At 37.7% G+C, this 14,610-nt stretch overlaps 1 protein-coding gene and 1 pseudogene across 1 annotated transcript in view; one reads left to right on the top strand and one right to left on the bottom strand.

Moving 5' to 3' along the window:
• Positions 1-14,610, top strand: part of RTN3 (reticulon 3) — a 71,950-nt gene that overhangs the window by 6,920 nt on the left and 50,420 nt on the right. The window contains exon 2 of the mRNA XM_058305271.2: positions 11,951-12,007. Within this exon, the coding sequence (XP_058161254.1) occupies positions 11,951-12,007 (57 nt within the window). The remainder of the gene's footprint in view (positions 1-11,950; positions 12,008-14,610) is intronic.
• LOC139439738 (Y-box-binding protein 1 pseudogene) lies at positions 1,343-3,142 on the bottom strand (annotated as a pseudogene).

Below are 14,610 nucleotides of genomic sequence, written 5' to 3'. Positions count from 1 at the left end.
TTGAAGATGTATTGAGAAAAACTAGACTTTTAAAAAACACATTTGTCATTACCAAAAAGAGATGAGATGTCTTTAGATAAGATTAATATAAACCCCATGCTGAAATGTGTAGAGGCGATAATAGCCCATTAAAGTGAATTTAATTAACAGCACTAACATGTGGGTATGATTGTGGTTGATAGGGAAATTAGGATCATGTATGCTACTAGAAGGAAAGCTAAAGAATGAAACTTGGGTCTTTATAGCACTATGAACCCTGTTGTGGATGATGAGTGTGGTCAAAAGTACAAATATAAGAATTTTTTTCCATGAATGATAACAAATGTATAAGATAATAATAGGGTGGTATCTGGGCAAAAATACACCTAAAGCAAACTGTGGATTGTAGTGAATAGTAATATAATAGTATTTTTCCACCAGTTGTTAAAAATAAAAAGAATTACGGTAAATGAAAAAAACCAGACACCATGTACTACATAATGATTGACACCATTTATATAGAATATATATATAAATAATTTATAGAGATGGGAGTATATTGGTGGCTACAGTGGGGGAAGGATACATGGATTGATAAGTGACTGCTAAGGGTAGGTGGTTTTTCTTTTTGGTGTAATGACTATGCTCTAAAATTGGTTGCAGTGATGAAAGCACAACTTTGTGATTATACCCAAAGCCATGGAATGTACACTTTAGATGAATTGTGTGATATGTGAATGTATCTCAATAAAATTGCTTTTAAAATTTAAAAAAAACCATTCTGTATAGATAATACAGATAGTTCTAGTTACATGGTCAACAGGCAGACATCAAGCTCTTAAGGTCTTTAACTCCAATCTTTGTTGTTGTTTTTTTTTTTAATTTCTCTCCCCGCATCATTGTTTTTGTGCTCCCTGTCTCCTTTTTGTGTCTATTTGCTGTGTGTTCTTCTGTGTCTGCTTATCTTTTAAGTAGCACTAGAAACTGATCCTGGGACCTTTCGGAACGGGAGAGGGGTGCTCAGTCTCTTGCGCCACCTCAGCTCCCTGCTTTGCTATGTCTCTTATTGTCTCTCCTCTGTGTCTCTTTTCGTTGCATCATCTTGCTACACCAGCTCTCTGCACAGGCCAGCACTCCTGCATGGGCCAGCACACCACACAAGTCAGCACTCCACATGGGCCAGCTTGCCTTCACCAGGAGGCCCCGGGAATCAAACCCTGGACCTCCCATATAATAGAAAGGAGACCAGTTGCCTGAGACACATCCACTTCCCCTTTGTTCATTTCTTTTTGCTGGAATTTCATATTCATTTCTTCTGGTTGGATGACTAAACCAGATGGTAGTAGAGAAGGTGAGCCAGCATTTACTCAGCCCCACCCTGCTCAGCCTTGGGAACTGACAAATTCTCAGCTAGTGGCTGGCTGCCTGCTTTTATGCCTTTGCCATCTTGTGGTTTAGCATTTTCTGGGTGTCTGCTTTAGTAATTGACCCAGTGGTAGTACCAATGTTGAGGTGGCTGTTGACTTTGGGTCTTACCTCCTTTATTTTCCTTATTTTCATTACCATCCTCTCTAGCCTGTCTTTGGCAATGAGGGCCTTTTGCGAATTGTGCTCTATAACCCAGACACATATTCTGTCTCATTGGTCTACCTTGTTCTACCCCCTGGTTGTCAGCACCCTCCATCACTTTTCCTTGCACAGGAGGGTTGGAATACTGTGGTCAATGCCCATAGGGTCTGCACATATAGTAAGGTGGGAATTGTCTCCTGCGGTAGGGCTAACACTGTTGAACCTGGCCTTCGGGAGCACTGTTTGATCCCTGATTCCTTCACCCACTCTCAATATTCTGGTAATTTTGCTGGTAATTGTGTGAAGGAACTTTACGATGTAGATAACATCTATAATGGTTATGGTCTGCAGCATATTTACTGCTTTGTATTGAAACTCTGATGTTTGCTGCCTCCACCCCCTTTTCTCCTCCAGCAACGTCAAACTCCACAGTCTCCATTTCCTACACTGCGAAGGTACTTGCTGGGGTTATTCTTTATGGCAGTCTGGTGTACAAACACATCTTCCTTGGTGTCATTCCTGCTGATGAAACCATGTCCTTTTCTTTCATTGAACCATTACTGTTCCCAAGTCCTTCCTTATGATGACCTTGTTGTCCCCACTGGCAGGTGCTGCCAAGGTGAGGCTCCTCCTTGTGCCACTGCAACGGTGCCCAGCTTGGTGTCAGCAGCACTGAGAGTGGGGGTGGCAGGTGGCTGCTGGGTCTCCAGCCTCGCTGCTTATGGTGGCAGTGATGGTAAATGGGACTGGCGACGGCAACTCCTCTTTGGGTGTGATGATAATTAGGTCAGCAGCGGCGGTGGGGCTGCTTGGGACTCTCTGAGGTTCATTCTCCACTCCCGCTACCAATCAAGCTGTTTTTAAAATTTGAAGCATTGTGTGATTTAAATTTTTTTTTTTTTTAACTCAGCAATCAGTTGAACTTAAAAACCTTAATTTCTGGTCTCATGGTTCCTAAATCCAGTACCTTTTGCTCTGTTACTCTACTGAAACTTCAAATTCACAAATTAATTTTCACATTGTTAAATCCAGTGGTCATTTCTTAGTCCTCATCTTACTTACCCTATCACCAGCTTTTGGCATAATTGATCACTCCCTTTTCCTTGAAATGTATTTTTCATTTGTCTTCCTTGAGATTGTACTTTCTTGGTTTTCTACTTCTTTCATTTTTTCTCTTCTGTCTTCTTTGCTCTTTTTTTAAAAATTGAGATATAATTTATATGCCATAGCATTCACCATTTTAAAGTGCACGAATCTGTGGTCTGTAGTATATTTACAAGACTGTGCAACAATCATGGCTACCTGATACCATGTAACCCCAAAAAGAGACTACATTCCTGCAGTCACTCCTGACTGCTACCTCCATCACCTTGTGACTACTAATTTACTTTCTGGCTTTATAGATTTACCTATTCTGGAGATTTCATATTGCTAGTTCTTTTTATCTTCCCAACTTCTAAACATTATAGTGCTACAGACTCAGTCTCAGAACTTATCTCTATCTCTTCTCGTTGATTTCATTTATGACGGTTTTGTGACTTTGAAACACCATCTATAAATGACTGACTTTCAAGTCTTTACCTTCAGTCTCCATGTCTGATAGGCATGTTGGCACATTGAATTTACTATGTCTGAATCTGAACTCCTGATCTTTTTTAAGGAGGTACCAGGGATTGAACCCAGGTGAGCTAATCTGCTCCCTAAAGAGAGTTGTTTTTTTCATTTGTTTGTTTGTTTGTTTTTAGAAGGTACCGGGGATTGAACCCAGGACCTCCTATATGGTAAGCAGGCATTCAACCACTTGAGCTACATCCGTTCCTCTGATTTTCTTTTAAATCTGTTCTTTCTACAGTATTTCCCTTCTCAATAAATAGCAATTCTTTCCATCTTTTTTTTGCTCAAGTCAAAAATTATCAGAGTCACACATCCATCAGCAACTCTTGTTGATTGTATCTTCAGAATATGTACAGTATCTAACCAGTTCTCTCAACCTCCACTGCTAACCCTGGTCCAGGCTACCATCATAACTCTTCTGGATTATTGCAGTTGCCTCCTAACTGGTCTCCCTGTGTTCTCCCTTGCCTCTCTTCAGTCTCTTCTTTACACAGCAGCTGGTATAAGCCTGTGAAAATAGTAAGTCAGATCATGTCCCTCCTATGGGCAAAATGATCCAGTGGCTTCCCATCACACTTAGAGCAAATACCAGAATCCTTGGAGGGCTTATCTTATATCTGGTGGCAACTTCTCTCTTGCTCATTCTACTTGGTATTCTTCATACCAGGATACCAGGAATACATACACACACAAAAGCTTACAGTCTTAATCATTTACTGTTCAGTCTGCCTACAATGCTCATCCCCTGTATATCACTGCTTTACCTCCTTTAGGTTTTGCTTAAACTCTTATGCCTGGCCGCCCTATCTAGAACCATTTAAGGAAAAAAATAACAACAACACCCTATTGGTCTTCCCTGCTTGATTTTTCTTACCACATGTAATCATCCCTCTTATTATATTTGACTGATTGGTTGATTTATTTATTTATTTATTTATTTATTGTCTATCTTCCCAATAGAATGTATTTCCATTCTACAAGAAAGGGAATTTCTTGTGCTTTATTCACTGCTCTTTATATCTAATGCCTGACTAGCACCTCGCACAAAGCAGGTCCTCAAATATTTTTAAATGAATGAGAGCAGAGACCTTAATAGTTTTGTTCACACTTGTAACCCCTGCAATTAAAACAAGTCCTTGGCTGATAACAGGTGTTTGATAAATAATTATGGATTGGTGACTGGAGAAACTTCTCAGAAAAACATGTATAAACAGGGCAGAGAGTTAGGAACTATGGAATAAGTTCATAAACCTTGAGTTAAGAACATGTAATTTTTGGGAGCATATGCAGTTGAGTGCCTGCTTCCCACCTGGGAGGTCCTGGTAGACAAACCAAAAAACCAATTCTGGAGCCGGTGTGACTCAGTGGTTGAGTACCGCTTCCCACATAATAGCTCCCAGTTTAATACCCAGCCGCGGTACCTGGAAAAAAAAAAGAACATGCAGTTTTTGAAAGTCAAATTGTAAGCCTTTCAAAAACTTTTTCCTTATGGAAATTTGATATATACCTTTAGGAGTTGAGAAGGTTTTCACATAAACCCAAAAAAATGTATCTGTAATAAATGTATCTTAGGTTTAAGATTGACTTCTTTTATTACTGTCTTTATCTGGACTCTAGGTAAATAGTAGACTGCTCTGATATGTCAGGATTTTAAAATATGTTAAAATAAGTTTAATTTCAGGCTTATTCCTAGCAAAATCTGAGTTTTTAAAATTAAATACAACTATAACAGTATTTGGGGGAGGGTAAGACATTCCTAAAAGCAAATGTAGTTCTTTTAATTATTTATTTTTTTAATTTAATTTTATTTATTTTTCCCTACCTCCTCATTGTTTGCACTTGCTTTGTCTGTTCATCTTCCTTATTTCTTCTGGAGGCATCAGGAGTTGAACCTGGGGCCTCCGATGTGGGAAGAAGGTACCTAATTGCTTGAGCCACCTCCATTCCCTGCTTTTGTTGTGTTTCTCATTATGTTTTTCTTCTTGTATCTCTTGTTGAACCAGCTTCCTGGGCTTGCCCATTGCACGAGCTCACTGTCTTTTAGGAGGCACCAGGAACCAAACCAGGGACCTCCCATGCGGCAGGCTTGAGCCACATCTGCTTCCCTGTAGTTTTATTTTAATGGTTGTATTATTAAAATGCTTGTAACAAATTTGCTATTTACATAATCCATTTTACTCCTTTCTATAAGACTTTTTAATTTTGCTTCTTTTGCAGCAAGTGTTCATTTTCCCTCTTAGATTTCATATACTTTTAGTTACACAAAGTGTACAAGGAAAGCTTTCCAATTCTTTTTAGTGATGTGAAAGAATGGTGAGCATAATGGTAATGAGCATCATCTTATACTAGAGAGAACTACTGCTGTAGTAACTGCCACATTACCAGAACTTAATATCCAGTCAATCATTCAGTCTCTTTAATAGTCTATTAGAGGGAAGTAGATGCGACTCAAGTGATTGAGCTCCCACCTACCATATGGGAGGCCCCTGGTTTGATTCCCGGTGCCTCCTAAACAAGACATTGCGCTGGCACGATGGGCAGGTGTGGCAAGCTGACACAAGAGACACAGGAAGAAAAACAATGAAAGACACAACAAAGCAAGGAGCAGAGATTCCCATTGCTTCTTAAAGAAAACAGGGAGCTGACGTGACAGGCAGGTGCAGCAAGCTGACGCAACAAGACACAGGGAGGGAAAACATAATGAGAGTCAGAACAAAGCAGGGAGTGGAAGTGGGTCAAGGGATTAGGGCCTCCTTCCCACATCAGAGATTCTGGCTTCAGCTTCCAGTGCCTCCTAAAGAAACAAGGAAGATGAACAGACACAGCAAGTGCAAACAATGAGGGGGTGGGGAGAAATAAATAAAACAAATCTTTTAAAAAAAATAGACTATTAATAGTTTGGTTTTCTTTAATAGTCAGGTCTTCTATATTCTATGACTTCTCTATGCTGGCCACTGCATTCCCTGCCTTTAAAGGAAGGGTGCAAGGATAAATAAGATGGTCCTTAACCCTTGGTGCTTCAGACAATCATAACAACAAATAAGTTGCATTTACTTAAGTAGATATTAAATCTTATCTAAGTTTATTGATTCCAGTGGATGAAAACATTATTAATTGGTCTATTTTTACAGTAGTTATGTTAGCTCAAAATAAATTTTAGAAAAATCAACCTGCCAGTTTATGTAGATTCTCCCCACCTTGGTGAAGTGGTGCTTAACTCCCCACCTCTTTTAAGTGTGGGCTGCACTTAGTGACTTGCTTCCAAAGAGTACAGCATAGAAGGGTGGGGGTTTCTCTGTAGTAGAGAGACCCAGCAAACAGTGCCTCAGCCAGGGGATCATGTTAACATCAACAGTGGTAGGTCATTTTAAGAGGATGTATCTTTTTTTTTTTTTTAAGATTTATTTATTTATTTATTTAACACCACCCCCCCCCCCGTTGTCTGTTCTCTGTGTCTGTTTGCTGTGTCTTGTTTCTTTGTCCGCTTCTGTTGTCATCAGCAGCACGGGAAGTGTGGGCAGCGCCATTCTTGGGCAGGCTGCACTTTCTTTCACGCTGGGCGGCTCTCCTTACGGGGCACACCCCTTGCGCGTGGGGCTCCCCTGCGTGGCACAGCACTCCTTGCACGCATCAGCACTGCGCATGGGCCAGCTCCACACGGGTCAAGGAGGCCTGGGGTTTGTACCACGGACCTCCCATGTGGTAGACGGACGCCCTAACCACTGGGCCAGGTCCGTTTCCCAAGAGGATGTATCCTTGATAGGATGTGATAGGGATGGCTCTTCACTTCAGTGGTATTCTTCCCCCAAACCCCCAACTCCAGACTAACCACAAGAAAAACATCAAACAAACCCAAATTGAAGGACACCTCACCATTACTCTTCAAAACTATCAAGGTATTGAAAAACAAGGAGAGTCTGAGAAACTGTCAAAGTTCAGAGGAGACTAAGCAGACATGACAAGTGTGATATGGCATCCTGGATATGATCTTGGGACAGAAAAAGGACATTAAGGAAAAGTTAATGAAATCTCAATGAAGTATGGAGTTTATTATTATAATAATAGTGTATCAGTATTGGTTCATAAGTTATGACAGGTGTACCATAGTAATGTAAGATGTTAACAGTAGGGGAAACGAGTGCAGGCAACTCTCCGTACTATCTTTGAAACTTTTCTGTAAATTTAAAATTATTCCAAAATATTTTTTTAAAAAAAGAACCTTAATCATGAAGTAGAAATTGCTTTCCCCATAAAATTGGGAGAGTCAAGGAAGTTCATTCTTACTTATGTCTATTCAGAAATATAATGGACATCCTAGCCAGTGCAAAAAAGGTAAGAAAAACGAAATTATTGGTATAAAGCTTGATGGAGGGAGGGAGGAATCAGTCTGCCTTCCCTAGAGCTGTTGTAGGTGGGAGTAGTAATTGTTTCTCTTTATCCCTTGGGTTGAAATTAAATGAGTTGCCATTTATGGCTGTGAGAAAAAGTACAAAGACTGCTGTGGTTTTTTTTGGGGAGGGGGACCCTAGCTATTGAACAAAAAGGAAAAATGTAAATTATTTTATGTTTAAATATTAGAAAAGACATTAAGAGAGCTGATTAATTTCTAATTTTCATTATTGGTTTTAGAAACAATTTGAAACAATTTCTTCTTCCTTATGTTTTGGAAGATGCTTTAATAATCTAAACTCACAAAGGAAAAGGCTTTGGAGCTAAATATTGAAGTCATTCTACAAAGCTTCTCTTGAAAGTAACTTGATTCTCTTCTAAAAATAGTCTGTTTTCTGCTGATATAGAAGGATGGTTATTGTAAAAATGAACAGTTCACTGATACAGCGTATTTTACTGGGTGTTAGAAAATTGTTTTGTTTGGTGAATTTTTTCTCACAATCTGAATCAGAACTTTAATCCCACATCTGTTCCAAAGCTATGTCCCTCTTTCCTGCAACAGTACATCTAGCACAGGGGTCATCCAAATTTGAAAACTTGCACTGGTCAAGAGGGAGTAATGTACCTTTTTCCTATTTTTCCCTCCTTGTTTTTCCACCCCTCACCCACTCACTGTTCTGCTGGAGAAGAGGGTTGAGCAAGAAGGGGGCAGGGTCTTATCCCACTGGTATGGTAGAATTGTAAAGTGTAAGCTTGACTAGTAAATTTTCAGGTAAGTAGCACATTTCAGACCAGCAATTTAAGGACAGAGTATCTGACTGGGAGGTAGGGTGATGATACAGAAGGAAAAACATAGGCTTTCATTAAAGTCTCAGCATGAATCTTCATACAGATGCTTTTGTTTTCTTATCTGTAAAACAGGATTTATTATATACCTCCTTTCCAGCTGGTTGTAAGGATTGGATTTAATATTTGTACAAAGTCATACACTTTGTAAAGATAGCTAAGACTCAGTGTCTATCACTAATATTCAGTATTCAGTAAGTTAATAGAGGCCCTATTATTTAAAGAGAAGGTTTTGTTGTTTTTTGTTTGTGTGTGTGTTTTAATGAAGATTTGAAAATCCAGTAGTATGAAAACTAAGATTAATCACTAAATAGTTTTATTGAAGGGCCTGGTAGAAATAGTTTTAGGTGTCTTTATTCCCTTCAAAAGTAGCTAACACTTTCCTTCTGGGTGGGAGGAGTGATTCTGTGTTCAGATGTGTAAGAGAAATATATGTTCATAACAGAAACTTTGGGAAAACAAAATTATAAAGAAAATTAAAATCACCGAGTACTACTACCTAGAGATGTAACCATGGCTAACATTTTCATGTGTATTCTTTAGTTTGTAATAAAAAAAAAAATAAGCTTTTCTTTTAAATGAGCAATGTGTTCATTATTTTTTAAAAATCAAATATAGATAAGCAAATTCAAATGAAATTTTACAGTCTTATAATCCTTCTACCTATAGACTATCATTGTCCCTTTTTCTTTAGGCATTATATGTATTTTCACCAAAATGGAATTATATTATTTAAATTATTTTTGCAATATTTTTTTTTCATTCAATATACTATGAACATATTTTAATGGCAGTACCATCTCATCTACAAAACAATTTTTAATAAATGAATAGTATCCAAAACTTATTTGATTAGTCCCTAAGTATTGGACTTTTATTAAATTGTTTCCTTAAAACTATTGTAAAGAATACTGTGATAAACAATCTGATAACTACATTTTTGCACACATGACTATTGGATTCAGACTTTTCAGCAAGTCCACCTGTGCTGCCTTTTTTAAAAAAATATTTATTTATTTATTTATTTATTTCTCTCCCCTTCGCCCCCACCCCCCTGCCCTGGTTGTCTGTTCTCTCTATTTGCTGCGTCTTCTTCTTTGTCCGCTTCTGTTGTTGTCAGCGGCATGGGAATCTGTGTTTCTTTTTGTTGTGTCATCTTGTGTCAGCTCTCCGTGTGGGCGGCACCATTCCTGGGCAGGCTGCACTTCCTTTCGCACTGGGCATCTCTCCTTATGGAGCGCACTCCTTGCACATGGGGCTCCGCTACACGGGGGACACCCCTGCATGGCACAGCACTCCTTGCGCACATCAGCACTGAGCATGGGCTAGCTCCACACGGGTAAAGAAGGCCCGGGGTTTGAACCGCGGACCTCCCATGTGGTAGATGGATGCCCTAACCACTGGCTCAAGTCCGCTTCCCACAATGTGTTATTTTTAAGTTAGAATAAATACCTCATGCAGTCGGTCATGCAAATTTACTAGTTATCTGTATATCTACAGAATAGATACTGTACATAAAAATTTTGCATGTTGAAATTCTCCACTAGGAGGGGTTCTTAGGTGGAAGTGAAAAGACAAGAAAGCTGGCAAGTTAGTAGGATCTCATTCCATTATATGAGCCTACTTTAATTTTTGGCATGGCTTCCATTTGGTTTTCAGGTTTGTTCAAATTTAAGCTCATCAGTTGCCAGAGATTTAATACATTTAGAAACCAAGTTATCTGGAAACATTAAAGAAATAGGTAAACCTGCTTTTTTTATTTTTATTTTTTAAACCAATCTCTACTTTTGAATTTTTAAAATAATTTCTCTCCTCTACCCGCCCCCACTTGCCTGCTCTCTGTGTCCATTCACTGTGTGTTCTTCTTTGCCGCTTGTATTCTTGTCAGCAGCACTAGGAATCTGTGTCTTGTTTTGTTGCATCATCTTGCTGCATCCGCTCTCCATGTGTGCGGCGCCACTCTGGGCAGACGGGCTCTCTTCACATGGGGCGGCTTTCCTTACGGGGCGCACTCCTTGCGCGTGGGACTCACCTACATGGGGGACACCCCTGTATGGCAGGGCACTCCTTGCGGGCATCAGCACTGAGCTTGGGCCAGCTCACCACATGGGTCAGGAGGCCCTGGGTTTGAACCCTGGACCTCCTATGTGGTAGGCGGACGCTCTATCCGTTGAGCCACATCGCTTCCCATTATTTTTTAGAAAGGAAAGAAAAGAATTGTTTCTCATTTGTAAATGTAAATGTGATACTTCTATTTAAAAAGCAGTGAATTTTTAAATTCCGGGCTTTGAATTAGGAAATTACTGTCTGTTACCCACTGATTAATATGCTCTATATTTGTTTACTAAATCGTTTTTTTAGTTAGTAGTTATGGCCCAATCCTTTAAAACAACCTTCTAGTTTTAAGTATATGTCTAACATTTGTGAAAACATTTTTATAACTGTCAGAAAAATGGTAGTTAAGCCATAAAAATCAGTCAATTTTAGAGGCATTTTTGGAGGGTTTTTTTTTTCTGGCTATCTTTATTAACTTTTTACCATTTTTACCGAAAAAGTAATTTATATTCATAGTTTGTAAAAAGGCCCAAGAGTAGTAAAATACTTATTGCTAGTGACAGTCATTGTTGCCAGTTAGCACTTATTTTAAACAAATGGGGGCTTACTTTTGCACTTTGCTTTTTTAATTGATAAGCTCACATTCCACATCAGTCTATGTAGGTATACCTCATTCTTTTTCATGGCATCATGGGTATGGGTATAGCAATTTAGTCCTCAATTGATGGTTATTTAGATTATTTCTAGTATTTATAGCCAGTGCTGTTACAAATATCCCCATACACATCTTTGTACATGTATGCAAAATTACCTGTAATATAAATTCCTAGAAGTAGAACCATCAAGTTAAAGTTCATGAGTCTAACATATATTGCTAAATTTAGAGATGCATTATTTTAGAAGACAGAGATTTTTCATGTAAGCCTATTTTCCCAGTGGATTAATTACAATTTTTTTTCAGGAATTCAGGGTTAACTTTATATGTTTGCCAACTATATATTTTTAATTGTTTGCGTTAGTGAGAATCCAGTTGAAAATGGTTGAAAACAAATATTAATTAGTACTTAAATACATATTTTCCCTTTCCCACACAGACTGTCGGGGGAGCATCATTTGTTCTTGAGGTTATTCTTGTTTAAAAGTTCTAAAAGTGAGCAGATGCAGCTCAGTGGTTGAGTGCCTGCTTCCCATATACGAGGTCCTGGGTTCAATCCTTAGTACCACCTTAAAAAAAAGTTCTAGAATTTCCTCTTTTCTTCCTTTGAAGGTGATGATGTTTGACCCTCAAAATCTAAGTGATTAACTTTTAGAAATGCTTCTTAAAAATGAAAGAAGGTTTTGCTGCCAGGTGAGTGAAACAGTAATTGGAAAAGATTTGGGTTTTCCCCCTCCTGTTAAACCCAGTGAATTCATGATACTTGTCCCACCCACCCCCCCAAAAAAAGTTAAAATTCCTGTGTGAGGTTGTCAAATTCTCATGCTGTGTATTTTCTTTCAGATTCCTTTGTTTCTTCCTCTTCCTCTCAGCCTGTATCTCTATTTTCGACCTCACAAGGCAAGTCTGTCATTTTTTGTGCGTTAATAAAAGAAAAATGTTGAGAAAGAGGCTGTAACTGGGAATACAAAGCACAAGTTTTCTATTGTCCCCTAAATACCTTAAAATAATGACCAATGACAAGCCAGTCCTTTATATTTAGCAATTTCTAATTGGTTTCCTTTAAAGGTAATAAGTAGAATGAGACTGGGTGGGCCTTTGACAAATACCATTAGTTTTAGGTATAGTTTCAAATGTTTCTTAAAAATTAAAAACTTGCCCACAGAATTTGGAGCAGCCAGAATTGTAGCTCAGAAAACACCCCACCTCCAGAATGCGCTTAACTTATTGCTTTGCACTTATATGTAACTGATTTAGAAAGATCGTGGATTTGGAAAACCAGTACAAAAGTGTGCTTCCATTAAACTAAAATAATCAACCTAGCTCAGGTCCTTAACCATGAACTTAATTGAGATTTGTCCCAAGAGCCAGGCTAGTTCCAAAATGCCTACAAACATTGTCAGTTGACTTTTTGTCAAGCAAAATTTGTTGTGCCAGAGATTCAATTTTGGCCTTGAATTTTTTTTCATTCTGTCAGGCAGAGCAGTATACTGCTAAGAATATGGGGGAGAGGGAGCTATGCACTTCATTGATTTGCACTAATAATAAAAAGTACTGTTTTTGCTGTTGTACTGGACCTTAAACATAGGTCAATGGAAAACTCTTATTTAAAAATAAGAAAAAGAAAAAATAGGTAATTAAAATCACTAGAGATAAGTTTAGGGAGCCCTGTACAAAACCGTTTTTTGTCCTAGTTAGAATTTTCTAGTTGCAAAGTCTGGATTCTGGTTTGTTGTGAAGATTTTGATCTTAAAAGAATAAAAACATAATGGGATAAAACGAACATCTTTACTTGGTTTAATCTTAGAAAACATGATAGACAATTTGTTGCTTTTAATTCAGACTGATGATGTTAAATCACCCAACCCCTTTATAATATACTTCATTTTTGTAAATTTGGATATCCTGTGGATCAAATAATGACCTTGGAACTTGTTTGCGTTAAAAGATAGGTACTTTGTGAAAGTTAGAAATTAATTCCAACATACAAAGGAGTTCTGTTAGTTTTGACATCTGGGCTCCAACCATATTTATATTTTTAAGGTGTTTGTTTTTTTGGGTTTTTTTTTTCTCATGAGAAATGTAGTAATTTAAGCAAGTAGGTATTACATTTAGTCTATTCTGGAAGATTAACTGGAAAAAAATCATAGTGTAAATAAAACAATTTTATTGTCCTATTATATATATTTCTAATCTTTAAAAATACGTTCTTCATAGCTACAACTTTAAATCACTTTTTTCATATAGCACTGGGATAATTAATATCCTAAATATAGTGCAGTAGCATAACCCAAACATAGCATAATGTATGCTAATGTATGAAATCTTAGGAAAATAACTGTCATGGCTTAAAAATTATTTTAATCTGTATTAGGAAAAATTACAAATATATTCAAGTAGAATGGAGATATATTTTAAAAGGTACTGCTAATTAAAAACAATGTATAAGTAAGCTTTAGTTTCACAGTATTAGAGTATAAAAGAATATACATTGGTCATTCTAACTTTTTCCTTTATAAAAGTTATTTTGGCCAATGCAGATTCAGGATAGTGTTGTTAAAAGGGCATTGTAAAGAGGCAGTTGAAAATGCTTTGTTCCTGACAGTATTGCAACCTAATCTCTATTAGTAGCATTTTCCCCCTGCAAAAAATTCAGCATAGAAAGTAGTCCAGTTGATGCACCATCATTGGCAGGTGTAGAAGCCAACCTGATAGACTGAGGGAACACCTTGGCAATTAATAAAGTGGGCTCTAGGAAAGCCAAGACTGGTAGCTTCTTGTCTGCCTTAATAAAAATAAGGAACGGGAAGTACATGATGTTCTTGGTCCACTGGGCTTTTAAATCCCTGCAGCGCTTCTGGGGCCAGCCAGTTTAGCCCTGCACCGACCTTTCACAGTGACTGCTGCCACCAGCAGGCACCACGAGTCCACATTGACACTAACCTGAGGCTCTGTCTATGGCTTTGGTATCTCATCGCCATATAGTCTTGAGAAAAGTATGTCTTTTTATATACCTAAATGATATTAAGCAATATATAGCAATAAATAAGACATTTTAGCTTTAAGAACATCTTATAGTGGATGGCAGTGATAGTGGCACAGCATTGTGTATGTAATTAACACCACTGAATTTCATACTTGAAAGTGATTAAAATGGGAAATCTTATGTTGTACATGTTAACACAATATTTTTTTAAAAAGAATCACATATTGTAATCCTAAACTATATTTTCATCATTGGATTTCAGGGAGATGACGATACCAAAAAAAGTCTTTAATTTTGACTGTAAAGATAATTCAGAAGTAAACTGTGATATTTATTAAACTAAAACCATACTGCTTTGAAGTATACAGCTCCATAAACTAGAAAATTAAGCAATTTGATAACTAGTGAATAGATTTATGGTTAAAATATCAATGTAATAATCAGTTCCTTCTTAAATGAGTTGTATTCTATATAGGTCCTTTGCAGTCTGGGTTACTGATTCCTTTTTCCATTGAGC

This window comes from Dasypus novemcinctus, chromosome 10 (assembly GCF_030445035.2).
Source record: "Dasypus novemcinctus isolate mDasNov1 chromosome 10, mDasNov1.1.hap2, whole genome shotgun sequence".
NCBI lineage: Eukaryota > Metazoa > Chordata > Mammalia > Cingulata > Dasypodidae > Dasypus > Dasypus novemcinctus.
Note: the sequence above shows the minus strand (reverse complement) of the source record. Positions and strands in the feature narration are given on the sequence as shown.